This window comes from Xyrauchen texanus, chromosome 13 (assembly GCF_025860055.1).
Source record: "Xyrauchen texanus isolate HMW12.3.18 chromosome 13, RBS_HiC_50CHRs, whole genome shotgun sequence".
NCBI lineage: Eukaryota > Metazoa > Chordata > Actinopteri > Cypriniformes > Catostomidae > Xyrauchen > Xyrauchen texanus.
The window spans coordinates 21,424,811-21,452,213 of record NC_068288.1 but is presented as its reverse complement, the minus strand read 5'-3'; the positions used below and the strand labels follow the sequence as shown (position 1 = coordinate 21,452,213).

General features: G+C 42.2%; 1 protein-coding gene across 2 annotated transcripts in view; it reads right to left on the bottom strand.

The window, feature by feature from the left end:
- Positions 1-27,403, bottom strand: part of LOC127653843 (FERM, ARHGEF and pleckstrin domain-containing protein 2-like) — a 111,185-nt gene that overhangs the window by 30,587 nt on the left and 53,195 nt on the right. For both annotated transcript variants that reach the window (XM_052140623.1, XM_052140624.1), the window contains exons 4-9: positions 25,596-25,700; positions 17,299-17,341; positions 17,130-17,208; positions 16,947-17,044; positions 15,817-15,931; positions 3,501-3,648 (exon numbers count right to left, since the gene is read on the bottom strand). In XM_052140623.1, coding sequence (XP_051996583.1) covers positions 3,501-3,648; positions 15,817-15,931; positions 16,947-17,044; positions 17,130-17,208; positions 17,299-17,341; positions 25,596-25,700 — 588 coding nt within the window. The remainder of the gene's footprint in view (positions 1-3,500; positions 3,649-15,816; positions 15,932-16,946; positions 17,045-17,129; positions 17,209-17,298; positions 17,342-25,595; positions 25,701-27,403) is intronic.

Sequence of the window (27,403 nt, the reverse complement as noted above, 5' to 3'; positions counted from 1 at the left end):
CAGGCCTAGAAATCAAAATTTTAAAATTCCCTGATATTTCCAGGTTTTCTATGACTGTGGGAACCCTGAATAATACTAATAAATGTATTTAATTATTAAACATTCTTGACTTTAATTATACTGATGTAAGTCGAAGTACTCAAAGCCTTGAAAGCACAATGAAGGTCACCATTTCACATTGTGCCTAAAATGATCCCTTAGCTATGGTGTAAAAAATGTCATAAGTTTACATACACATAGGCTGAAGTCATCAAAACAATTTTTTTTCCCACTCCACAGATTTAATATTAGCAAACTATAGTTTTGGCAGGCCGTTTAGGACATCTACTTTGTGCATGACAAGTAATTTTTCCAACAATTGTTTACAGACAGATTGTTTCACTTTTAATTGATTATAAATCACAAATACAGTGTGTCAGAAGTTTACATACACAAAGTTAACTGTGCCTTTAAGCAGCTTGGAAAATTCCAGAAAATGTACTCAAGCCTTTAGAAAATTAGCTTCTTATAGGTGGTGTACTGAATTGGATGTGTACCTGTGGATGTACTTTAAGGCCTACCTTCAAACTAAGTTCTTCTTTGCTTGATATCATGGGTTAAATCAAAAGAAATTAGCTAAGACATCAGAAAAACAATTGTGGACCTCCACAGGTTTGGCTCATACTTGGGAGCAATTTCCAAATGCCTGAAGGTAATACGTTATCTGTACAAAAAATAGTACGCAAGTAGAAACACCATGGGGACCACACAACCATCATAACGCTCAGTAAAGACACATTCAGTCTCCTAGAGATTACCGTAGTTTGGTGCAAAAAGTGCAAATCAATCCCAGAACAACAGCAAAGGACCTTGTGAAGATGCTGGAGGAAACAGGTAGACAAGTATCTATATCCACAGTAAAACGAGGAAGTCACTGCTCCAAAACCACCATAAAAGCCAGACTACAGTTTGCAAGTGCACATGGGGACAAAGAACGTACTTTTTGGAGAAATGTCTTCTGGTCTGATGAAACAAAAATGTAATTGTTTGGCCATAATGATCATCGTTATGTTTGGAGGAAAAAAGAACTCCATCACAACTGTAAAGCATGGGGGTGGCAGCATCATGTTGTGGGGGTGCTTTGCTGCAGGAGGGACTGGTGCACTTCACAAAATAGATGGCATCATGAGGAAGGAACATTATGTGGATATATTGAAACAACATCTCAAGAAATCAGCTAGAAGGTTAAAGCTTGGTCGCAAGTACAGTGGGTACGGAAAGTATTCAGACCCCCTTAAATTTTTCACTCTTTGTTATATTGCAGTCATTTGCTAAAACCATTTAAATTAGTTTTTTTTCCTCATTATTGTACACACAGCACCCCATATTGACAGAAAAACACAGAATTGTTGACATTTTTGCACATTTATTAAAAAAGAAAAACTGAAATATCACATGGTCCTAAGTATTCAGACCCTTTGTTCAGTATTTAGTAGAAGCACCCTTTTGATCTAATACAGCCATGAGTCTTTTTGGGAAAGATGCAACAAGTTTTTCACATCTGGATTTGGGTATCCTCTGCCATTCCTCCTTGCTGATCCTCTCCAGTTCTGTCAGGTTGGATGGTAAACGTTGGTGGACAGGCATTTTCAGGTCTCTCCAGAGATGCTCAATTGGGTTTAAGTCAGGGCTCTGGCTGGGCCATTCAAGAACAGTCACGGAGTTGTTGTGAAGCCACTCCTTCGTTATTTTAGCAGTGTGCTTAGGGTCATTGTCTTGTTGGAAGGTGAACCTTCGGCCCAGTCTGAGGTCCAGAGCACTCTGGAGAAGGTTTTCGTCCAGGATATCCCTGTACTTGGCCGCATTCATCTTTCCCTCGATTGCAACCAGTCGTCCTGTCCCTGCAGCTGAAAAACACCCCCACAGCATGATGCTGCCACCACCATGCTTCACTGTTGAGACTGTATTGGACAGGTGATGAGCAGTGCCTGGTTTTCTCCACACATACCGCTTAGAATTAAGGCCAAAAAGTTCTATCTTGGTCTCATCAGAACAGAGAATCTTATTTATCACCATCTTGGAGTCCTTCAGGTGTTTTTTAGCAAACTCCATGCGGGCTTTCATGTGTCTTGCACTGAGGAGAGGCTTCCGTCGGGCCACTCTGCCATAAAGCCCCGACTGGTGGATGGCTGCAGTGATGGTTGACTTACTACAACTTTCTCCCATCTCCCGACTGCATCTTTGGGTTCTTCTTTACCTCTCTCACCAAGGCTCTTCTCCCCCGATAGCTCAGTTTGGCCGGACGGCCAGCTCTAGGAAGGGTTCTGGTCATCCCAAACGTCTTCCATTTAAGGATTATGGAGGCCACTGTGCTCTTATGAACCTTAAGGGCAGCAGAAATGTTTTTGTAACCTTGGCCAGATCTGTGCCTTGCCACAATTCTGTCTCTGAGCTCTTCAGGCAGTTCCTTTGACCTCATGATTCTCATTTGCTCTGACATGCACTGTGAGCTGTAAGGTCTTATATAGACAGGTGTGTGGCTTTCCTAATCAAGTCCAATCAGTATAATCAAACACAGCTGGACTCAATTGAAGGTGTAGAACCATCTCAAGGATGATCAGAAGAAATGGACAGCACCTGAGTTAAATATATGAGTGTCACAGCAAAGGGTCTGAATACTTAGGACCATGTGAGTTTTTCTTTTTTAATAAATGTGCAAAAATGTCAACAATTCTGTGTTTTTCTGTCAATATGGGGTGCTGTGTGTACAATAATGAGGAAATAAAATGAACTTAAAGGATTTTAGCAAATGGCTGCAATATAACAAAGAGTGAAAAATTTAAGGGGGTCTGAATACTTTCCGTATCCACTGTATGTCTTCCAAATGGACAATGACCCCAAGCATACCTGCAAAGTTGGCAGGTGGCAAATGGCTTAAGGACAACAAAATCAAGGTATTGGAGTGGCCATCACAAAGCCCTGACCTCAATCCAATAGAAAATGTGTGGGCAGAACTGAAAAAGCATTGGCTAGCATGGAGGCCTACAAACCTGACTTGGTTACACAGTGGAATGGGCCAAAACTCCAGCAACTTATTGTGAAAAGCTTGTGGAAGGTTACCCAAAATGTTTGACCCAAGTAAAACAATTTAAAGGCAATGCTACCAAAAACTAACAAAGTGTATGTTAACTTCTGACCCACTGGGAATGTGATGAAAGAATTAAAAACTGTAATAAATAATTCTCTAATATTATTCTGACATTTCACATTCTTAAAATGGTGATCCTAACTGACCTATGACAGGGAATGTTTTCAATGATTAAATGTCATTAATTGTGAAATACAGAGTTTAAATGTATTTGGCTAAGGTGCATGTAAACATCGGACTTCAACTGTATATACCAAAAAGTAATTAAAGACCCTATTGGCTTATTTGTTTTTAAACCATTTTTTTTTTACACTCTGGAAGCACAGGTAGCTTTAAATAACAAATGTATCCAATAACACAAAGTTACATGTACCTGAAACACCTGAAGGCCCATGTGGGCTACAGCCAGGTTGATCTTGGTGCCTTCTCGATCAGCAGCAGGATGAAAGTGCACCCCGTACATCTCCAGTTTACGAGCAATCTCCAGAACTTGGAAATCTGACTCTGATGGGGTCTGCCCACTACAGGAGGCAAAAATTGCAGAACATATTTAAAAGGTGCTGTAAACGAATTTAGCCTTCAGCAAACTCTTAAGTGTTCTCTCCAAAACCCTGCCATCCAAAGACATGGCAGCCAACCTGATGTTAGCAAACACGAACATGCAATTGCATTCCAGTAATTTTGTGCCAAGTTCAGGCTAATCGTGGGCAAATTTTGGAGCAGTGCCAGATCAGTGTACACTAATTTTGCTCATCCGTTAAGATGTTCAATCTGCTTAAGCTCCTCCTCTTCCCTTGTGGTTGTATGGCTAATAAAGATGACTGAAGCCACTGGATTACAATCTCAGCCTAGCATAGCCGCTGACACTGCTGACCTGCAATGCTTCTCTCAGTCTAGCCTCAGATTTAACACAATGGAACTGCACCATTAAAGAGAGCACAAACAAAAACACATGTCTAAGATATTAATACATATTACAGTTGAAAAATAAATGTATCCAAGTTGTTTTCAGTAGGTGAAAACGGTTTCATAAAACTACCTTTTGCAAGCGGTGTCAAATCTGTTAGAGTCCGAGTGATTGCTTACTGACCCTAGTCAAAAGAACCCACCTCCCAAGACTAAGATATTTTTGTTCCTAGGCTCGGGTCCCTCCTTCATTGAAAGTCTATGGGAAGTCTTATTGGTTAGAAAAGTAAAAGCACACCTTTTCTTGATGTCACACAATTTGAGGTATTATTCATACAAGTTGGTCAAGTTACAAAATGCTTCACTTAACCCTCTGGGGTCTGAGGGCGTTTTAAGCCCTGGAGAAGTTTTGACATGCCTTGACATTTGTGCTTTTTTCAGTTGCTTAAAAACATATTAATGGCTAAAGTCTGATAACGTCTCGGTTACCTACGTAACCTCGGTTCTCTCTAGAGGGAACGAGTATTGCGTAAGCTAGCTTACGCTACGGGAAAGATTCATCTTTTCTGAGATATTGAAGCCAAAAAATTATCCTTAATTTTGTATCATTTGTCAATGCAGTGCAGCAATTGCAGACCTTGAGCGGGCTAGCTAGCGAGCTCACTGGTTGCTCTGCAGCAACTGCTGCAGCCTATAGACGAACTTGCGTGAACTCGCGCCCAATGAGAGGCGCCCGCGCGCTCACTGTCCCAAAGCCCGCCAGAATGGGCGTGGCTAGGGTGCATATAAATTGTCAAGTTATTGTGCTTATACTAAAATGAGCTAGTGGTGCTCGGCAGTGACGTTCAAGTTCAGTGCCGTCAGGACCACAATATGGATCGGTGGATAGAAACAGGTTCTCTGAAGAGAAAAGAGGCAACCAATAAAGAGATTCACAGTGAGTCGGAGGCATCTACGAGCCAGATTCCAAATAAAAAAACTAAGAAAAGGAGGGTGAAGAGAAAATACGACGAAAGCTACTTAGCATTAGGTTTCAGCTACACCGGGCCCGAAGACGAGCCGTTGCCCGTTTGCGTTTGTTGCTACGAGGCACTGGCTAACGAGAGCATGAAACCATCAAATCTTCGCCGGCATCTGGAAACCAAGCATGGGGAATTTAAGTCCAAGCCAGTCGAAGTTTTTCAAAAGCAAGCTCCAGGAATACCGCACAAGCAAAAAAGTTATAGAATCGACATCTGCAGGTGGTGCTATTGCTAAAGCAGTGGAAGTCTCGTATCGGGTGTCCCGAATCATAGTAAAAAAGGGATGCCACATACACTCGGGGAGGAGGTGGTGCTACCAGCAATTAAAGAGACTGTGGGTATCATGCTGGGTGACAAAGCACGAAAGCAAATGGACTTGATTCCATTATCAGACAACACTGTGCAGCGCAGAATCGAGGAGATGGCCAGCAATGTGAACGACCAGCTAATATCGCGGATCAAAGCCAGTCGATATTTTGCTCTTCAGCTGGACGAATCCACTGACATAGCGATCCTCGCCAACCTGCTCGCCTACGTAAGGTATGAATACAACGGAGAAATAGAGGAGGAATTTCTCTTTTGTAAACCTTTGCAGACACGCACAACCGCAGAGGCACTTTTTGACATGTTGAACGGTTTCATCACAGAACATGGGATTGATTGGTCAAGATGCGTGGGAATAAGCACAGACGGGGCAGCAGCCATGGTAGGCCAACACACCGGCCTTGTTAAACGTGTGCAAGCAGTTGCTCCGCAAGCGAAATCTATCCACTGTTGCATCCACAGAGAGGCTCTCGCAGCCAAAAGAATGCCACCTGATCTCAAAACTGTTCTGGATGAAGCAGTAAAAACTGTCAATTTTATCAAGGCCCGCCCACTGAATTCAAGACTGTTTTCAGTTTTATGCGACGAGATGGGCAGTGAGCACCGACAATTGCTGCTCCATACCGAGGTCCGGTGGCTGTCAAGAGGGAAGGTGCTTGCACGGCTTTACGAGTTGCGAGATGAGGTGAGACTGTTTCTACTTGACTCCAAGTTCGACCTTTCTGGTCGATTCAATGATGCAGACTGGCTTGCCAAGTTGGCATATCTGTCTGACATTTTTGAGCACTTGAATGGACTAAATAGGAGCCTACAGGGGAAGTCGGTTACTCTTTTTCATACGCAAGACAAAGTTGAAGCCGCAATTAAGAAGATGGGGATGTGGGCCAGGCGCATGGAGGAGGCAAACTATGACTCATTTCCAAATCTTTCAGATTTTTTTAGACAGCTCAGACACGCACCTTTTAAGTGCTGTGCAAGATGATATCAAACAGCACCTGCACCTGCTGAAAACTCAGCTACGGATTTATTTCCCAACCCCCGACACAACAGCGAATTGGATAAGAAATCCGTTTGCCACACTGGATGACTACATCCTGACAAACCTCACCTCCAGAGAGCAAGACAGCCTGGCCGAACTGTCCTGTGACAGTGCTTTAAAAATTTACTTTTCTGAGAAATGCCTGCCTGCTTTTTGGCTGAAAGTTGCCACAGAATACCCCAAGCTGTCCGACAAAGCCCTGAAGTGGCTTGTGCCTTTTCCAACAACTTACCTCTGTGAATCAGGATTTTCATCCCTGGTCATGTTTAAGTCAAAATATCGGAACAGACTTAATATTGAACCAGATCTCAGATTGAGGCTGTCATCACTGGAACCTGACATGCAGAAATTAACGTCTGGCATGATAAATTAAATTCGTGGTATAGATACGCAGTTTCATGAGACCGAGCTGGTGAGCATTTATTTAGTTGTTTGTTTGTTTGTTTTTAATATAGGCCTATATTAGACAGACAGATGATAAAAAGAGGAAGGGAAAGATGTGGAGGGGGACAAAGGGGGATATTAGCCTACGTTCATATCGGGCTAGCAAATAGACTCCAATGGCTTTTCCTTTTGACAACTTTTATTTTTATTTTTAACCTGGAGTAGGCCTACTGTGTTTTCATTAAATGTGTATTTTGTAAAAAAAAAAAAAATGTGTGTGCAGTAAACGTTCTTTTAACAAGCCTGTTGTACTGATGTGATGACCAGTTATAGTTTTAGTGCTAGTAAGCCTATTTAGAGGTGCGGATTAATTCAGGTAGGACTGTGTGTAGACATATTTTATTATGTGTATTATGAGGTGGTCCGCGAAAATTCTTGATTAGAAATAGTGGTCCCCACACACAAAAAGTTTGAAAACCCCTGCTGTAGCGTATTAAACTGCTAGTAGTTTTGCCTGCAGAGCGGGCACTTCCAGATTGTAAAATCTGACAAAGGTGGAGGGGGAAGCCCAGCCTGCTGCCACACATATGTCCTGAATGGAAATCCCGCTGGACCATGCCCACGAGGAGGCCATGCCTCTGGTGGAGTGAGCCCTAATGCCTAACGGGCATGGCAGGTCTTTCGACGCGTACGCGGCAGCAATAGCGTCCACTATCCATCTAGACAGTGTCTGTTTCGAGGTGGCGAGACCCTTGGTGCGCCCTCCGAACGAAATGAAAAGCTGCTCAGCGCGTCTGAAAGAGGCGGAGCGCGCAGTATACAATCTCAGTGCTCTGACTGGGCAAAGGAGATTTGTGTCGCGTTCGCTATCGGATGCTGGCAGAGCCGATAGGGAAATAATCTGTGCTCTGAAAGGAGTACCGATCACCTTGGGGACATAGCCATGTCTAGGCTTTAAAATGACCTTGGAGTCACTTGGTCCAAACTCCATACACGCAGCGCTGACAGACAGTGCGTGAAGGTCTCCCACACGTTTAACTGATGACAGGGCAGTCAGAAAAACTGTTTTTTTTATTTATTTTTTTTATTGCAAATTAACAAAAGAGTAACACATACAAGGGAGTGAGACACATATACAATACAGAAGAGAGAAAAAGCACAAAAACAAAAACAACGAAATACAAAACAGCCCAACACAGTCATCGATAAAGTGGTGTATGTAGACAGATGAGATCCTTTCTGTGACGCAAGTATAGATAGGGGCAATCCGGTAGTATCAGTATATTTTTAGTGAGGGTATTAATCACCCCAACAATCACAACAACAACAGCAATATATTAATATTAGTGGTGATAGTATCAATGATAATATTTATAATGATAATTCATGACAATAATAGGAGCATTAGCTCTAGCAATCTATAATAATAATAATAGTGACAATAGTACTAATAACAATACATTTAGGTCAGTCAATAATGTCACCATACCTGCTCTAAACTCTAGGTCAGGGGGCTGATCCACAACTGCCAGTGAGCTCCACACAGATACCGACACCTCTCCTCTATTCAATATATTCAGAAAAATGGTTTTGAGTGAAAGGTATTTCAAATCCACGGATTCAAGCGGTTCGAAAGCGGGGGCTTTCATAGCTTCGAGAACTACAGAAAGATCCCAGATAGGAACCGATGGGGGGCGCGGGGGGTTCATCCTTCTAGCTCCCCTGAGGAAGCGGATGACCAGCTCGTTTTTTCCCCGTGACTGGCCGTGCAGGGGTTCGGCGAACGCCGCGACGGCCGCCACGTACACTTTGAGCGTGGATGGGGATCTGCCCTTATCCAACAGCTCTTGTAAAAACACGAGCAGTGACGACACCCCACATGTCCGTGGGTCCAGGTCTCTGTCGGTGCACCATTTTGAAAACACCGACCATTTGGACGCATAGAGTCTTCTCGTGGAAGGGGCTCTAGCGTGTATGATAGTGTTCATTACTCCTTCTGGCAAAGCGACGGGTAGTCGTTGATCACCCACGCGTGCAGCGCCCTGGGTGGGGATGCCAGATTGTGCCGCGAGCTTGAGAGAGGAGATCTGCTCTCACTGGGATGGGCCACGGGGCTGTCAGTGACAGCTGCGTAAGCTCCGGGAACCATGTCTGATTCTCCCAGCGCGGGGCTATGAGGAGCACCGAGTGACGCGTTTCCCTGATCCTCTGCATTACCTCTGGCAATAGCGAGACGGGAGGGAAGTCGTAAAGTGGGCGGTTGGGCCAGTCCTGGCCAGCGTGTCCTCGCTTTTCGAGAAAAATACTGGGCAGTGAGAGTTCTCTTCTGACGCGAAGAGGTCTATCTCTGCTCTGCCGAATATTTGCCATAATTTCTGGACTGTTTGAGCGTGCAGGGACAATTCCCCTGGGGGAACATTGTCTCTGGACAGTCTGTCTGGGCCGTCGTTCAGGTGGCCTGGCACGTGCATCGCCCTCAGCGAGCGCAGGTGGCCCTGGGACCAACTTAGTATGCGTTTTGTCACATGGAAGAGGTTCCTGGATCTGACACCGCCCTGACGGTTTAGATAGGATACCACAGATCTGTTGTCGAACGGACCAGGACGTGGTGACCCTGAGTGACCGGGAGGAAGCGCACAAGCGCGTACTCGACCGCTATCATTTCCAGACAATTTATGTGAAGGAGCTTTTCCTGAACTGACCATAGGCCGAAAACCGGCAAGCCCTCGCAGACCGCGCCCCAACCCGTGTTGGACGCGTCTGTCGAGATGACTTTTCGGCGAGATACAGCTCCCATCGTCACTCCCCGCTGATACCATTCGGCCACCGTCCAAGGCTGCAGAGCTGATATACAGGTCTGAGTCACTCTGATCGGCTGGCGGCCTGTGGCCCACGCCCGGCGAGACGCGCGGGTGTTTAGCCAATGCTGAAGCGGGCGCATGCACAGTAAACCCAGCTGAAGTACTGCTGCGGCTGAGGCCATGTAACCTAACACTCTCTGAAATTTTTTTACACGGGCGAGCGAGCCGTCATTGCCACAGAGTCTAGTTCTATTTCAAGGAAGGAAATTGCCTGACTGGGCTGTAGTGAGGTCTTGGTCCAATTGACTGCAAGACCCAGACTGTTCAGATGACTGAGGAGAACTGTCCTGTGAGACAGAAGCTCCGTATGTGACTGTGCCAAAATCAGCCAATCATCCAAATAGTTGAGAATTCGCAAGCCCTGACTCCGCAGGGGTGCGAGCGCCGCATCCATGCACTTCGTGAAAGTACGGGGTGCTAAGGACAGGCCGAACGGAAGGACGGTGTATTGATAAACCTGACCGTCGAAGGCGAATCTCAAGAATGGCCTGTGACGGGGATTTATCTGAATCTGAAAATAGGCATCTTTCAGATCGAGAGAAATAAACCAGTCCCCCTGGCGCACATGCGCCAGGAGTTTCCTGATTGTAAGCATTTTGAACGGTCTTTTTGCAAGCACCTTGTTCAAAATCCTGAGATCTAATATTGGTCTGAGGCCGCCGTCTTTCTTGGGGACAAGAAAATAACGGCTGTAAAACCCTGACTCGCTCAGTGAAGGCGGCACTCTCTCTATGGCCCTTTTGCACAGAAGGTTTGCTATTTCCGAACGAAGCATGCAGGCTGCTTCCGTGTTCACAGTAGTTTCGAGCCGCGCCCTGAAGCGGGGAGGGCGGCGATCGAACTGTAGCAAATAGCCCCGTTTTATTGTGCTTAACACCCATTTGCATATCCCTGGGATAGCTTCCCACCCTTTGAAGCGTAACGCTAGAGGGTGAATGGCCGAGTCGCCCTGATTGCCGTACACAGCGGGCTGAACAGAATGTGTGAGCGCGCTTATTGTGCTTATGCATGACTGCTCGCAGACAGCAGGGACATGCTGTTCTGTGAGCGACTTCCCGATTGAGATGAATTGTTGATCTGTTAAGTGATGCGCGAGCATAGTCACGGGCACGGGGCTTACACATAGAGAGGTGTTTGCTGGCCGTGTGACAGAGCGGGCAGAGAGGGGACGTGCGCACGGGCTCGTGGGCGCGTTTATTGACTCTAACACTCGAGCGGGCTGTGCCCGCTTTATTTGAGTGTGCTCTGATAGGAACACGGAAAGTGTAATGCTTGTGTGTAGGGGTGAACACTGGATTGTGGGCACGTTTTCTACACATAAGACATGTTTGCTCTCTAATAGGGACACGGGAAGTGTAATGCTTGTGTGTAGGGGTGAACACTGGATTGTGGGCACATTTTCTACACATAAGACATGTTTGCTCTTTACAAGATCTTTTTGTGTCGCCGTGAAAACGGCGTTTGAGTGCAGGCAAGCGGGTAGTAACACCAGCTTGTTGGCTGCTGAATTCACCACTGTAGTAGCCTGAGAGAAGGGGAGGACTTCGGGGAGGACCGCGGTGGGACTGAGCCATCGTTTTTTTTCAACAAAGCTAGGAGGACTTCGGTTGTTCAGGTTTCAGTGCAATCTTAGGCTGAGGCCCGCGGGGGCGGCTGTCTGCGGCGGCTGTCTGAGCGTGATCTGGGGCGGCCGCCCTGTCAACGCTGGGAGGTCTGGCTTTGTTGAGCTGGGTGCTGTGAAGATGCACGTGTATGAGGCTGGTTACGTGGGCGGCCTGCAGAGGAGCTAGCGCGGCGAGGCAGGAAGAGATTCATGGCTTGGGTGGCTTTCTGGACTTCCGAAAAATGGTCAACAATGCCACTTACCGTGGAACCGAAGAGACCGGACGGAGAGAGCGGCGCGTTGAGGAACGTGGAGCGCTCAGCTTCTCCCATGTCGGCTAGAGTTAGCCACAGGTGTCTCTCGGTTACAGTCAGCGAGGCCATGCACTTCCCTAGGGCTTGAGCTGCAGCTTTGGTGGCGCGAAGGGCGAGGTCCGTCACGCTCCTTAGATCTGTAACAGCCTCTGGGTGCCTGCCTTTCTCATCCCATTCCCAAAGAAGGTCCGCTTGGAGGATCTGCAAGACGGCCATGGAATGCAGAGCAGATGCGGCTTGGCCGGCGGCGGAATAGGCGCGGCCAACACAGGCGGAAGTAGTTCTGCAGGCCTTAGACGGGAGCACTGGCTTAGACCGCCATCTCGCGGAGGGCGGGCAAAGGTGTGCTGCTACCGAATCCTCAACCGGGGGGATGGAAGAATAGCCCTTCTCGGCGGCGCCGTCCACTGAAGCGAGAGAGATGGAGACGTGGGATCGAATCCTGGCCGAGAGAGGCGCGTTCCACGATTTAGAGAGCTCGGCGTGGAGTTCCGGCAGGAAGGGAGCGGCCCGGGCCGCGGGCGCCGCGCGGTGACGGCTTTGAAGAAAGCAGCCGTCGAGTCTGTTGGGAGCCTCCTCAGGGGGCGGTGACCACTCGAGCCCGAGGAGGTCGACGGCCTGTGTGAGGAGGCGTATCAGTTCCCCTTCGACTCCGGCACGGGTCCTGCTGGATTCCTGGGCCGATGAGGAGGCTTGTGACCACTCCTCGCTATCCGAAGCCATGATGGAACAGCAGCCCTTGTCCTCCGCCTCGCTCTCCGAGGTGGCAGCAGTGCGGCCGCTCGGCGGCAACTGCGCGTCCCGGGGGGGCGGGGAGGGTGAACGCGATGCTCGAGGGAGAGTCTCCGGCGAGACAGTCGCTTCTAAACGCGGTTCCGGCAGCCTATGGGAGCGGCGCTTCTTCCGGCGCGGCGAAAACAGAAGGCGGCGCGGCGGCTTCGGTCCTGAGCGCTTCGAGTCGAGCCCGCAGGGTCGACATCGGAAGCTCCTCGCAGAGGTCGCATCCGCCGTCAGCGAAGGCGAGCTCTGCATGCCCCAGTCCCAGGCAGAGAGCGCAGATGATGTGGCGGTCTCCGGCGCTGAGAGGGGTGCGGCATGAACCGCAGGTGCGAGGCATCTTTAAAAAGACGCTCGTGCTCTTTTGTGAAGTTCACTGAGGAACTAGTTTGCTTTAAAAAGGATACGTCGCCGGATGGCGTAGCTCGCAGGATGGCTGAAGGTGGCGGCCCCTTGAACGGCGACGCGGCTTCTTGCAGTTTCAGAGATGCGAAGAGCTTCGCTGAAGAGATGAAAATCAGGGTTCCAGCCTACGAACTGCACTTATATGCACCCTAGCCACGCCCATTCTGGCGGGCTTTGGGACAGTGAGCGCGCAGGTGCCTCTCATTGGGCGTGAGTTCACGCAAGTTCGTCTATAGGGATCTTGTAGCCTAGAGTTTTTGCTACAAAATGATGTGAAAACCATCCTGATCACTCATTCATACAAAACTATAGTAATTTAACTTTTGTAAGACAACTTTAGTGTTGACAGTTCATATGCGAGGAGGCGTGAATGATCACGAATATTGAGGTTATTTACACCTGAAGAGACAAAAGATGCCTCCCCTGGGCCTATCAATGAGGGATAGAGAATTAATGTGAGGAGACTTGATGATCAAAATCAAGTTTTAAGTTAAAAGTAATCTGACTATACATTTTCTTTACATAAAGACTTTATTTTATACCTACACTACCATTTAAAAGAAGTCTCTTCTGCTCACCAAGACTGGATTTATTTGATCCAAAATACAGTAAAAACATTGTGTGAACTCATTTTACAATTTAAAAGAACAGTTTTCTATTTGAATATATTGTAAAATGCAGTTTGTGATCAAAGCTGAATTTTCAGCATCATTACTGCAGTCTTCAGTGACACATGATCCTTCAGAAAACATTATAATATGCTGATTTTATAATATGGGCATATTTAAAGTGCATTTTACTAATTTAACCTGAACACATATTTGCAAACACAAGCTTTATTGATGATAATGAGGCAGTATAAATGCTAGTTACAATATAATCTAAACAATCATATCATTTTATATCATATTACATACCATATTTATATAATACAGCATACAATTTAAATACCTGCTTTAGCCGAAACAGCATTTAAATGTAACTAAAACTTGCTTATTAGGAGTCATATTTCACATGTCAATACTCTGAATCCTGGCTGGCAAGTCTGGAAACAGTCCCACTAGTAAAATATGTACGTTTATATAAAATAGCATGTCAGCTAATGAAAACTAAATGACTTGTCCGAAATTGTATCCACGTCTGGATCAAGTCTCTCTTCAAAATACAAACGTTCATCGGAGTCCCGCTCTTCTTCTGAGGAAAATGTTAACTCTTCCTTAATATCCAGGAGTTTGATCGCCTGTGTATCGTTACAAACACACAGAAAAGTTCTGCACATTACCGTATGAATGGCGCGCTCTGATGGTGGGAATGATCACATTAGCTATAATGAGCTCAGCCAGCTGAAACATGTACATCGCTTTGTTTCATACAGATTACACTGCAGGAGAATATTTGTTTTAAATTTTAATTGTTTTATTTAAAAGTAGACATTAAGCTTTCTTTAGACATATGTTTCATGTTTGTGTGATAAGTATTCGCAGTGTTTCAGTTAATTTTTGTGACGCATTTCAGAAATATGCTCGTGAACACCGAGACTGCTGAAAGCTCACCCTTTTTATTTTCTTTATTTTACAAAAGCGTGTCATTCAGTTGAACTCTGAGCATCACTGGGCCACACCACAGATGGAAACCAGAGCAGCTCCAGTCCGGTGAACTGTGAACTGCTCTAGCACTCTAATGCGCACACCATACTCCCATGTGTAAAAATTACTTCTTAAGGTCTATGAAGCACACAAGCACTTCAAGAAATATGACCATGTATATCACAAATAATCATGAAAGCAGATAATTAGATAATTAATCCTCAAAATCACAATTATTGTTTGACAATCACCAGCTAAAGTTCATAATCGTGACAGCCCTACCCAAAATATACTTTGGTCAGACAGGAATGCTAGGCACCTGTGTAGAAGATGCATCACGCAAATTTCATATTTCATTTACTCGAACACTAAATTTGTGCGGCCCAACTTTTCTAACCTTACACACTCTGAACGTGAAGTATGTACATACGCCTGGAATTATTTGCACTAGTTAGTGGGTCCACAAGGTAAAAACATTCACTGTTGAGCCGTTGCTTTCACAAAGAAGTGCAAAAAAAAAGTAATCATATCAAAAAAACAGGAGACGAACATGGAAACGATAACAGTGAATGTGCACATCAAGAGTGTTTGTGTGAGGAGGTCTGGAGATCCCTGCATTTGTGAAATTTGAGTCTGAAGGAACAAAAAGACATCTTCTCCTGAAGAGAAAAAGTACAGTATATCATAGCAGTCATAGCGCATGTGTCAATCACCTGTGTATGTGCGCACGAAAGTCTACTTTAAAAGGCGAGCATTTGACTGTATGCAGACGCTAAGTGTTCGCATCACACCTGAAGCATACTTTGGAATTTTGGGTAAGGGGTTTATACAAGCATGAGCAATAGTAATAGTGGTGCTTGGCTTAGAAATAGCATCACTAAATACATCTCTAATTTTAAAAATTGTTCTAACATTTCAAGATCCTCTTTGTTTATTTTCATATCTGAAGGATGGTCCATTTAGAGATTTTGAATGGATCGTCTGTCCTACATTATCACAACTGTCTGCAAGCTCATAAAATACCTTTCATGTCTTCCCAAAATTCAGGCAGAAAAAGAAACCGCAGTCTGCAACAAGCTCTAAATCCCTCAAAGTGCCATATATACAACAACCACTTGCACATTATCAGATCTCCTCTCACCAAATAAACTCAGAACCAAATGGCAACAGACTGTCATTCAAGGGAGTCTGTATTTAAAGTTGAGTTAGATGCTTCACTTTAAAAATATGTTCCATCTAATTCCATGCTTTGGCAAATGCATCCAACTAAATTGGACAAGACATAAACATGCCGTCTTCTCATATATCATCTGAATTGAGTGCCAGCGGTATTAAAACAAGCTCAGCAATGAGTAGCATAATATCTTGATAAAATCAACAAATTTTGGGTTGTTCATAAGTCTGGGATAAATTCAAGAGAAAAATTCCAAAACCTTCACTAGCAGGTCAAGATGATAAAAGGACTTACAAGTGTTTGCAGTGCAGCTCCATGATCTTCTCTTGCACACGTTCCTGAAATGGCAGCAATTTATTCATCATCAAAAACTCCCTGTCCGCTATTTCGTCGTAGTCACCGATCTCCGCTGTGTGTGGGGTAGAGGGACAATTAAATTACAAAATTAAAAAACAAATCCAGTGACTAGTCCAACTGACTAGTAAATGAAGGGGATTGACAACTTTATTTATATCTAGACAGTGTGCTGTTCTTTAGCTGCAAGTTGATAAGCACCTTTAAATTAATCCCTGTAAAACAACTATATACATTGTTGCATCATGTCTCACACTGCTTTTGAGCATGTGGGTGTGTGGGCATGAGCGCTGTGGTTTAAAGACAGCATGTCAAGTTAAAAAGTGTATCTTTAAGAACCCTGGATTGTCTGCTGCACGCGCTGTCTAATTGTTTCTAAATGCAAGAACACCTCTTATGTAAACAACCTTAAACATGTCTGGCCAGGTGTGCTAGAAACCAGCTTAATTATAGAGTGAGTCCTTAAAATAATTGTTCACCCAAAAAAGAAAATTGTCATAATATACTCATGTTGTTCTGATCCGTATGACATTTTCTTTCTAATAACACAAAAAAAGAAAAGAATGAATGACTATTCCAGTCCGTCTTTGCAATACAATGACAGTTGACAGTTCCTAACTTTAAATCTTAAATTATAAAAGTAAACTATGCGACTCATGCATCATATTTCAAGTCTTCTGAAGGCAAGAGATGGTTTTGGTGAGAACCAACTCAAAATGTACATAATGTTTCAGTGAAAATTGTGACATCTGTTTCTTGTTTATGAATGATATGCAAGGACTCCAGTTAACAGTGGCTCAAGTGTTTATGCAAGAACTGTTGTTTTCGCAATAAAAACGACACATTGAAACGACATGAGTAATTTTTGACAGAACATTTTTGGGTGAATTATTCCTTTAATTATATAATATTATTATAATACTTAATTAGCAATAGTTAACAATTAGTTAATAGTTCAGGCAACCCACAGACTAGTCCATTTGGAAAATATGTAGTTTTGCACATCCTTGGTAGCCTCAAATTATGGTGGAAGAGGACATGGGTCATGTGATCGTAAATGCTATACATACACTGCACCAAATGAGAGGCCAGCAGGGCAGCTGTATTTTCAGTACAGAACAGTTGGCCATCCATTATATCCCTCTTGATTTGCAGAGAAAACAAATACCTGTAGAAAAGTCATAGTTACAAGTACAGTTCACCTAGGTTTTGTAAGTTTAGAAAGAATGGATTTGGATTTCTGATTGCCATACCTAGTAAATTCTTCCTGAAGCTGGCCAGGATCTGGAGGAAAGAACTTCACTGACAACCGAAAGACTGTATTCATTGGCCCTGTGGATAGGAAGTAAAAATGCACATGTTCAAAAGACCTAAAGACCCACTGATCTCCTAAACACAACATAAACCTGAAAGTGTACTCACGTCTTACTTGTTTCACTATGAGCTTGGTGGCATCCAGCCAAACCTGTAGACACAAAACAGTCCAGAGTAATAAAATTGGAATTTTTGCATTTAACCATTTTATAAACTCCAATCAAAAAATAATAAAAAAACTAAATCTCTGTCTTTTAAAGTCATATCAGGGCTAAACAATAAGGATGGTGCAATTGCCTGAGGCCAGTGTAAGAGAGAATCGGGCACTTGGCCTACCGGGTCAAGTACACTCCATCAAAATAAGACAGAAGTCGCTATAGGCCATTTCTGGAAAAACTTGAAATTTGGTCAAAAACTAGATTTTTGACTGTTTTGAGATTTCTATTGCTTTTGATAAACAAAGTCTTAGCTTTCAAGTTTTGTCAATGTTTTCATAAAATTAACAATAAGCTTTTTTTATTGATTTTTTAAACGTGTTCTCAAATCGCTTCAGCTGTTGTCAATTTAAATGAGCGCTGCATACTGCATCCAATATCAATATTTATGCAATGTCCATTGTTTATTAGCTTGAAATAAAATATCCTCTACAGAAGTGTATAGCATCACTGTTAGAGATGTGACAACAGAAGCAGAGTGGATACAATTAATTTCAGAGTACTTCAGCCCAGGGTTTGGCAACCTTTTTGACGTGGAGTTTTGATTCTGTTTGTCATTCCATACTCATTACTCGCCTGAGTAATCTGCTATTGGTATTACTGGTACAGCTTTTCAGTATCTAACTTCATATCTCTGTGATGGGCAACAATTCAGCAGTATTAACAAACACAAATCTCGCTCGGTCACTGTTATACGTAGTGTACCTCAAGGATCAGTTCTTGGTCCACTTCTTTATCTAATCCACATGATTCTGTTAGGCCAGATCATTTGTCGCCATGGTCTTCGTTATGCTGAAGACACAAAATCTACATCACATCCCAGTCCAAATCTGTTCTTGCACCAACTTCCATTACTGCTTGCCTCCAAGATCTTAAAGTCTGGATGGCATCAAATTTTTTTAAACTGAACAGTGACAAAAACAAAATTTTGTTAGATGGTCCAAAATCTCTGGTTTATTCCCCTCAAGACATTTCCATTGACATTGATGAAATCCAGGTAAGGCCTTCACCCATTATACGAAACCTTGTAGTGTTATTTGACCATACACTGTGTTTTGAAGCACATATCAGCCAACTTGTTAAATCCAATTTCTTTCACCTCTGCAATATTGCCCACTTACGTTCTTCACTTAAACTTAAAGATGCTGCAACTGTCATCCATGCTTTCATAACCTCTTGTTTAGATTATTGTAACTCTTTATTTGCAGGTTTTCCCCTTACAAATTGAACAAAACTCTGTTGCTTGTGATCTCACACATAACAAGAAATCAACTCATCACTAATATCCTTCACAAACTGCACTGGCTCACAATTGCCTATTGCATACAGTTTAAAATTCTTGTTTTTGCCTTAAAGGCCTTTCATGGATTGGCACCCTCATATTTTACAGAACTAATACATCCTTATGTTCCTATCCGCACTATTAGCTCTAGTGCTGGAAACTTGTTTGTCTGGGTAGCTCAGTGTTAAAGATGCTGGCTACCACCCCTGGAGATCGCTAGTTAGAATTCCAGGGTGTGCTGAGTGACTCCAGCAAAGTATCCTAAGCAACCAAATTGGCCTGGTTGCAAGGGAGGGTAAAGTCACATGGGGTAACATCCTCGTGGTCGCTATGATGTGGTTCATTCTCGGTGGGGCACGTGGTGAGTTGAGCATGGATGCCGCGGTGGATGCCGTGAAGCCTCCACACATGCAATGTCTCCATGGCAAAGCGCTCAACAAGCCACGTGATAAGATGCGCAGGTTGACGGTCTCAGATGCAGAGGCAGCTAGGATTTGTCCTCCGCCACCTGGATTGAGGTGAATCACTATGCGCCCACGAGGACTTAAAAGCACATTGGGAATTGAAATTGATGATTTGGACCAAATAATAAAGAAAAGCAACCAATATGTGTCCAACATAGATGGGAACTCCAATACTGTTTAAAAAGCATCCCAGGGTGATACCTCAAGAAGTTGGTTGAGAAAATGTCAAGAGTCTGCAAATTCTAGGCAAAGGGTGACTACTTTGAAGATGCTAAAATTTAACAGTTTTTATTCATTTTGGATTTTTAGTCACAACATAATCCCCATAGTTCCATTTATGTTATTCCATAGATTGATTATTATAATTTTCTTTTCACATTTTAGAATAAAGAATGGGTAAGCATTTCAAAACTGTGTACACAGATTTTGCTCTAATGAAAAGAAACTGGAACTTTTATTCACCAAATTGGCATCAGAAAAACAAATCTTCAGATCTTTAACTACGTCAAAGAGTTCTCATCAAAAAATCCTCCACGTTAGGCAATGATTGCTTTGCAGATCCTTGGCATTCTAGCTGTCAGTTTGACCAGATACACAGGTGACATTTCATCCCATGCTTCCTGTACACTTACCATAGATGTGGCTGTCTTGTCGGGCACTTCTCTCTCTCACACACACACACACACACCTACCTTACAGTCTAGCTGATCCCACAAAAGCTCAATGGGGTTAAGATCCATAACACTCTTTTCCAGTTATCTGTTGTCCAATGTCTGTGTTTCTTTGCCCACTCTAATCTTTTCTTTTTGATTTTCGGTTTCAAAAGAGGCTTTTTCTTTTAAATTCTTCCCATAAGGCCTGCACCTCTGAGTCTTCTTTAATGTTGTACATGAAACTGGTGTTGAGCGGGTAGAATTAGAATGAAGCTGTCAGCTGAGGACATGTCAGGCATCTATTTCTCAAACTAGAGACACTGATGTATTTATCCTCTTGTTTAGTTAAGCTTAATTTAATGAACCAAATAGATTTCAGCAGTGTTTGATATAATGACAAGTGATTTTCAAGTATCAAATGATCAACTTAGCATGACTACTCAAGGATAAGGTGTTGGAGTGATATCTGCTGGAAATGGGGCCTGTCTAGTTGATCAAAAATGACTTCCCCAAATAGTGATGATGCTGTTTTACATTAGTAATGTCATGAATATAATTTGTGATCAGTTGAATGCTACTTTGGTGATTTAAAGTACCAATTTCCTTCCAAAACAGCAAAATCTGTACATTATTCCAAACTTTTGGCCACCTGTGTGTGTGTGAGATTCTGATGTCTTTGTAATGTCATTAGTCACTTTTACTCTTAATTAATCAATCTTCTTTCTCGGGATTACGGAACTAAACGAGCAACATGCCTCCGTAAATCGGTCATAAGATGACGCTGATCCTTGCTCATTCAGAAATTGAATGAGGAAATGGTGCGTATTAGTTCAGTGGCTCAAACCAATGATATGCTCCGTCACAGCCCACACTCCAATGCTATTGGCTCACACTACAGTCAGTCTTTACATGTGGGAAAAGGAAACAAAGTGCCTCATGATTGAAACAAGTGCAGTGTTGCGGCTGCAGCCGTTTAGAATGGTTACGTGCTCATTGCTAAATTACATAATTTTGGGGGCTGAAGCTCTCCTAAAAAAGGCCTAATAATGCTGATGGCTAAGACACTAGGATAGTTCTAGGAGAGCGCGCACAGTGCCTGCATGCTCGTGTGCTCACGAGACTGTTCCTCGCCGGTTCCAGTATATTATGCACTTGCGCGTGAGTCATTGCAAGCCAAATATAAAATCAGCTCATCTCCGAGTGCTCGGTTAGAAGACTTTGTTCACTCTCGCTCGTTGTCTGCTAACACTAAAGTTATAAGTGCAGCATTGGCCCAAACGGGCAAGTGACAGTTCTAGCAACTGGCCCAAACCCCTCTCACGCTGGCCCCGGGCCATCGTGCAGTCCTTATTGTCGAGCCCTGCAAACACAAGAACACGAGTGATGATCACGATGAGGTGTTTTCAGTGTATAAGCGGCTAGCTTCACACATTCATTTTGAAGCGCACATCACTTGCCAATATTTATTCAGACTTTTGCAGATTAATTATCACCCTAGGAGATTTCACAATTAAAACATTTGTATTAATTGTGGATTCAAACATTTATTATCATCTAAATATATCATATTCCATGTAAGGCAGCAACTAACGATTATTTTGATAATCGACTAATCTAGCGATTATTAGAATAATTATTTGACTATACAGCAATTATTGCAATGATTAATCACTAGCTCTTAACTGACTATTCAGCTTGTGCCTGACTTAAAAGGTTGTATTAAATGTGCTTGCTAACAATAAAGGACAAATTCATCTTTTAAATATAAAAAAATACTTTAAAAATCATTTCTGAATTTTTTTACTGAATGAAAAAGTGGTTCAGTCTTGTTTTCCATTTAAAATGGTCTAAATGTCCTTAAAACAAGATACATTTACTTAAGAAACATAAGATATTTAGACTTGCTTTAAGTGTGTTTTGTATATAAATCTTTTTAGCACTTGGTTACACTTCTGCAAGTGCAGTAAAGACTAAATATACTTATATTCAAGATCTATTCTCTAAAGGCAAATCTATACATCTTATATTTTTGCTTCTCAGGAAAATGTATCTTTTTTTAAAGCATTTTTAGGTATTTTAACATTTTTAATTTGTAATATTGTATCCAACATTATCAGATAACAATGTTTTATTCTGCAGTATAGACGCTAAAGTAAATGTACATTGTTTTAAATTAGTTTTAGATATTAATTTAGGAAAACAAGCCAAAACAAAAACAAATCAAATATGTATTTTGTTGCAGTGTGTAATGAGGTGAAGACTACACTCTCTCACATTTCTGTTCACTTCAATCCATTTTAACTCACACAACAAAGCTAACAAAGCTGCATATTGCCAATTTTCTTCATGAGAAGAAATGTACAGTAACAAATATTATGATTGTCGCGAGCAATAACGTTATAATCTAGCTGCAACAGCGCGGGCACTCAAGGGATGAGTGTCCCTGCCACAGTGCACGCATCAGCTGGGTGCAGTTTCAATCTCTCCCCCTTAGATCAGGACATTCGCCAACTCCTAGAAGAGGCACTGACCGCATATGTTTTGAGAAATGACAGTTTCATAGTTTGTAATTATTTACATGACCATTTCCTTATTATTTGAACTAATAATGCTATAACGTATTAAATATAACTACATTGAAGATGTAATGCCGGGTGTTTCCTCGACATGCAAGTTTTGCTTCAGGTGTAGCAGCAGCTCCAGCTTCACTTATTCAACAACGAGTGCGCTTTTATATTTACTTATTTTGAGTTATTCCTTCATACTTTGCAAACTACAACACTTTAAGCTGTTTGGAAGGTTTGGAGTGCGTCTGGACTGTGAGCAGTCTAATTCTTCCTCTCCTCAATCAAATTTGTTGACCATTGTTTTTTTTTTTATTGTCGACGTTGTCAACTAATTGTTTCAGCCCTAATTCCATGACATTTTATAGCAATAATGTAATTTAAATAACCAGATTCAGTGATTCCATTTGTGTTTTCCATATGCTACATGTGGTAACGGTACAAGCAGACTGATTATTGAAAATGTTAAATTCTGCACTAGCACTATTAGCCCTACCAGGCCAGCAAAATTGTATTTTGTTGTTCTTGAACCATGCATCTGTTTCTGGACTTTGCAGAAGGCATTGAAACTGGAGAGAGAAATATCACAGCTACAGAGGCCACAGATGAGAGCATGAGACGAAAACCATACCAGGGATTTTTTTGGAAATTTATAGTGGGTTGCTATTAAAATATCCCAGGATGTGCACTCTCTGAGAACTCAAGCCTTGTTACATGTATGTGTTTAATACACTACTTTGGGGTCTAGTATGGATGTGGATGTAGCGTTTGTTGAAGCCCTCCTCCTCTCAGAACATATCGAGATGACTGCAGCAGGAATGCACCTTTTTTACTCCACCTCAAGCCCTATCCACTTCACTGACCTCCAATCTCTTACCGAAACATCACATACACACATTCCACACCTGATTCAAGTCTCTCCAAAGCAGGATTAGCACACTAAAGAACAGATGGTGAAAAATAACTGCTTCCAAAAAAAAAAGGAAAAAAAAATATCTGAATAAATCAACATACACAGCCCTAGTAAACAGAGCACAGCAGCGCCTTGGAGGAGTAAATTAAAATGGTGTTTTGTCTGATGATACAAGCGCTCATTCCTCATTTACAGTGGAAAGGGAACATGCTTTACATGAAATCACTCACTCACCAGGAACGAGTTGACACTTTTTAGACAGAACAGTGGATTCCTTTCCTCATACTGTATGCTTGCCAAATATTCCTCAAGTTCAGTACGAACTGCTATCCAATTTATACCACACCAAAACATTTTATAAATAGTTGCCCAAGCTAATAAACAAACTGCACCTTTTCAACTATTTAAAAACAACAAAATAATTCAGCCCGAAATAAATCAGATTTTGCTGGCTTTCAAAATACCTTACAGTTCTATTTTAAGGCACAACAATTTGCCAACAAATTACGAATATACAGTGCATCCGGAAAGTATTCACAGCGCTTCAATTTTTCCACATTCGGTTATGTTGCAGCCTTATTCCAAAATGGATCAAATTAATTATTTTCCTCAAAATTCTACAAACAATACCACATAATGACAACGTGAAAGTAGTTTTTTGAAATCTTTGCAAATTTATAAAAAAAAAATAATATAAAAAAATGAAAAAAAATAAATAAATAAAATCACATGCAATATTCACAGCCTTCGACCAATACTTTGTTGAAGCACCTTTGACACCATTTACAGCCTGTAGTAATTGTGTATGATGCTACAAGCTTGGCACACCTATTTTTGAGCAGTTTCTCAAATTCTTCTTTGCAGGACCTCTCAAGCTCCATGAGGTTGGATGGGAAGCATCGGTGCACAGCCATTTTCAGATCTCTCCAGGGATATTCAACCGGGTTCAAGTCTGGGCTCTGGCTGGGCCACTCAAGGACATTTCACAGAGTTGTCCCGTAGCCACTCCTTTGTTATCTTGGCTGTGTGCTTGGGGTCATTGTTCTGTTGGAAAATTAACCATCACCCCAGTCTTAGGTCCAGAGAGCTCTGGAGCAGGCTTTTATCAAGGATGTCTCTGTACATTGCTGCATTCATATTTCCCTCGATCCTGACTATTCTCCCAGTTCCTACCGCTGAAAAACATCCCCACAGCAAGATGCTGCCACCAACATGATTCGCTGTAGGGGTGGTATTGGCCAGGTGATGAGCGGTGCCTGGTTTCCTCCAGACATGACACTTGCCATTCAGGCAAAAGAGTTCAATATTTATTTCATCAGACCAGAGAATTTTGTTTCTCATGGTCTGAGAGTCCTTCAGGTACTTTTGGCAAACTCATGTGCTTTTTACTGAGGAGTGGCTTCCGTCTGGCCACTCTACCATAAAGGCCTGATTGGTGAAGTGCTGCAGAGATGGTTGTTCTTCTAGAGGGTTCTCCTCTCTCCACAGAGAAATGCTGGAGCTCTGTCAGAGTGACCATCAGGTTCTTGGTCACCTCCCTGACAAAGGCCCGTCCTGGTGGTTCCAAACTTTTGGTTGCCACTGTGCTCATTGGGACCTTCAATACTGCAGAAATGTTTCTGTACCCTTCCCCAGATCTGTGCCTCGATACAATCCTGTCTCGGAGGGCTACAGACAATTCCTTGGACTTCATGTCTTGGTTTGTGCTCTGACATGCACTGTTAACTCTAGGACCTTATGTAGGCAGGTGTGTGCCTTTCCAAATCATGTCCAATCAACTGAATTTACCACAGGTGGACTCTAATCAAGTTGTAAAAACATCAAGGATAATCAGTGGAAACAGGATGTACCTGAGCTCAATTTTGAGTGTCATGGCAAAGGCTGTGAATACTTATGTACATGTGATTTATTTGTTTTGTATTTTTAATACATTTTCAAAGATTTCAAACAAACTTCTTTCACGTTGTCATTATGGAGTATTATTTGTAGAATTTTGAGGAAAATAATGAATTTAATCAATTTTGGAATAAGGCTGTAACATAACAAAATGTGGAAAAAGTGAAGCACTGGGAATACTTTCCGGATGCACTGTACTAACTTAAAGTTCCACATTTGTGTGTTGTTACTCTCAACAAATTCAATCCATTTAATAATGCCCAATTTTACTTATCCTTTAAAAATTAAAAGTTTTTGTTTGTGCATCAGACAACTTTAAAGGGAGTAAACAAACCTCGGAGGCCCAGAGAAAGGCAGAGCAAACAACATAATACATTACCTCCTGTTTTAAGAGACTGTTTGTCAAGTGTCAACTTACCCAGTTCTTCTGCAGGTTCTGGAACTCCAGACCAAAGTAATCACTCTCGATGAGATTGATCCGCCTGAACACTTCAGAGAAAAGAGTTTGACCAACTGCCTTTGACTACAAAAAAATAAAAATAAATAAATGTTATTATTTATTTCACTTTAACTTCAAATGTTGTGTGATCCTGGTTTTATAATACTTGCAAAGATAACATTTTGGATGATTGTTAAAGGGATAGTTCACTCAAAAATGTAATTTACTGACACTCCTAGTGCTCCAAACCAATTTTCGATCCACAGAACAAAAAAGTTGTAGTTAGGCAGAATGTTAGTGACTGACAATCTCACTCACAACTCAATTTCATTGTATGTAAAGTCATATGGGTTTGGAACAACAAGAGCACACTTTTTATTTTTCAGTGAACTACCAAATAAATTTAAATGAAATGCAACATTTAAGGGTAAGAAGCTTGTATCTAAAGCTACTAAAAGTGCACTGAAGGCACATCAGTTTATGTGGAACAAAATGCAGAAAATTATATACAGTATTCCTTCACATTTTTTTTACATGTTCTTTTTTTTTTAGTATGGGGTTATAAGGGATCAAACAGATTTGTAGAACAGCGGCTACATCTGCAATGAAGCTGCTGGATATTTGAGGGTAATGGGTGTCAATGGGAAATATCTGTGGGCTATCAGAGTAATTCTCCACAGCACACAGCCAGGAATAACCAGGCACAAGGCCACGACTCAGTCAGTCTCTGAGATCAGCAGGACTGTCTGTTGTAAACAGCTAGCTAGCAGTGAAAGGCTGGCTGAACATCTGAGGACATTTCAGAGCACACAGGTGGCTCAACCTGCTTGGAGAAAAGGGTTTTCCCTGCAAGCAGACTCAGGGGTTTGTCATTACAAAATGAAGGACTAATTACTATGTACCCAAAACACACAGCACTTGGGCTTTGCCATTCGAGCCTGTTACTTTCTGGGAAAATTATACAGCAGACAGCTGTTTGGAATGTTAAATGTATTTTTAAGACCATAAAAACTGTCTGAATTGAGTTGGGCCGGGTACCTTTGAGTTCTTTGGTGCAATCTGTACTTGACTGATTCTTTCTGTCTTTAACCCTGTAAAGCCTGACATATAATTTTTTATAGAACAATAAATATCAAATAAAAAACATATTTTTTTACATTAAACTGCTTTAAGTACCATTAGAAAAATATTAAAAGAAATCATAAATTGATGCATAATATTTGATATACAATATGGGCTTTAGGTAATTTTTCCTCCATTAAGATTACCAGATGAGTTTCTCATTTGGTGTTTTACTCCTTTTTTTCTTCCATCCACAGCATACGTTTATTTTCTACAACATTAATAAAATTTGGCACACACGGAAAGTATTTGCCCCATCCTGATTTCGTGTATATCTCATAATAAATTGTTTCATAAATTAAAACAAAATCTAAAATAATACAAAGGCAATCTGAGTAAACACAAAATACAGTTTTTAAATTATAAATGTTATTTATTGAAGCAAAAAAAGTTTTCCAATACCAACTGGGCCTGTGTGAAAAAGTATTTGCTCCCTTAGTTAATAAATCTCCAAATCTATGAATCTGCATTCATAATGGGGTTCAGCTGGACTAGACACACCCAGGCCTGATTACTGCCAGCCCTGTTCAATCAAATCAACACCTAAATATAACTTTATCAGCATCATGTAGTTGGCTAAAAGGTCTCACCCTGTAGCACACTATGCCAAGGTCGAAAGAAATTCTGGTAATTATGAGGAAAAGGGTGATTGAAATACATCCATC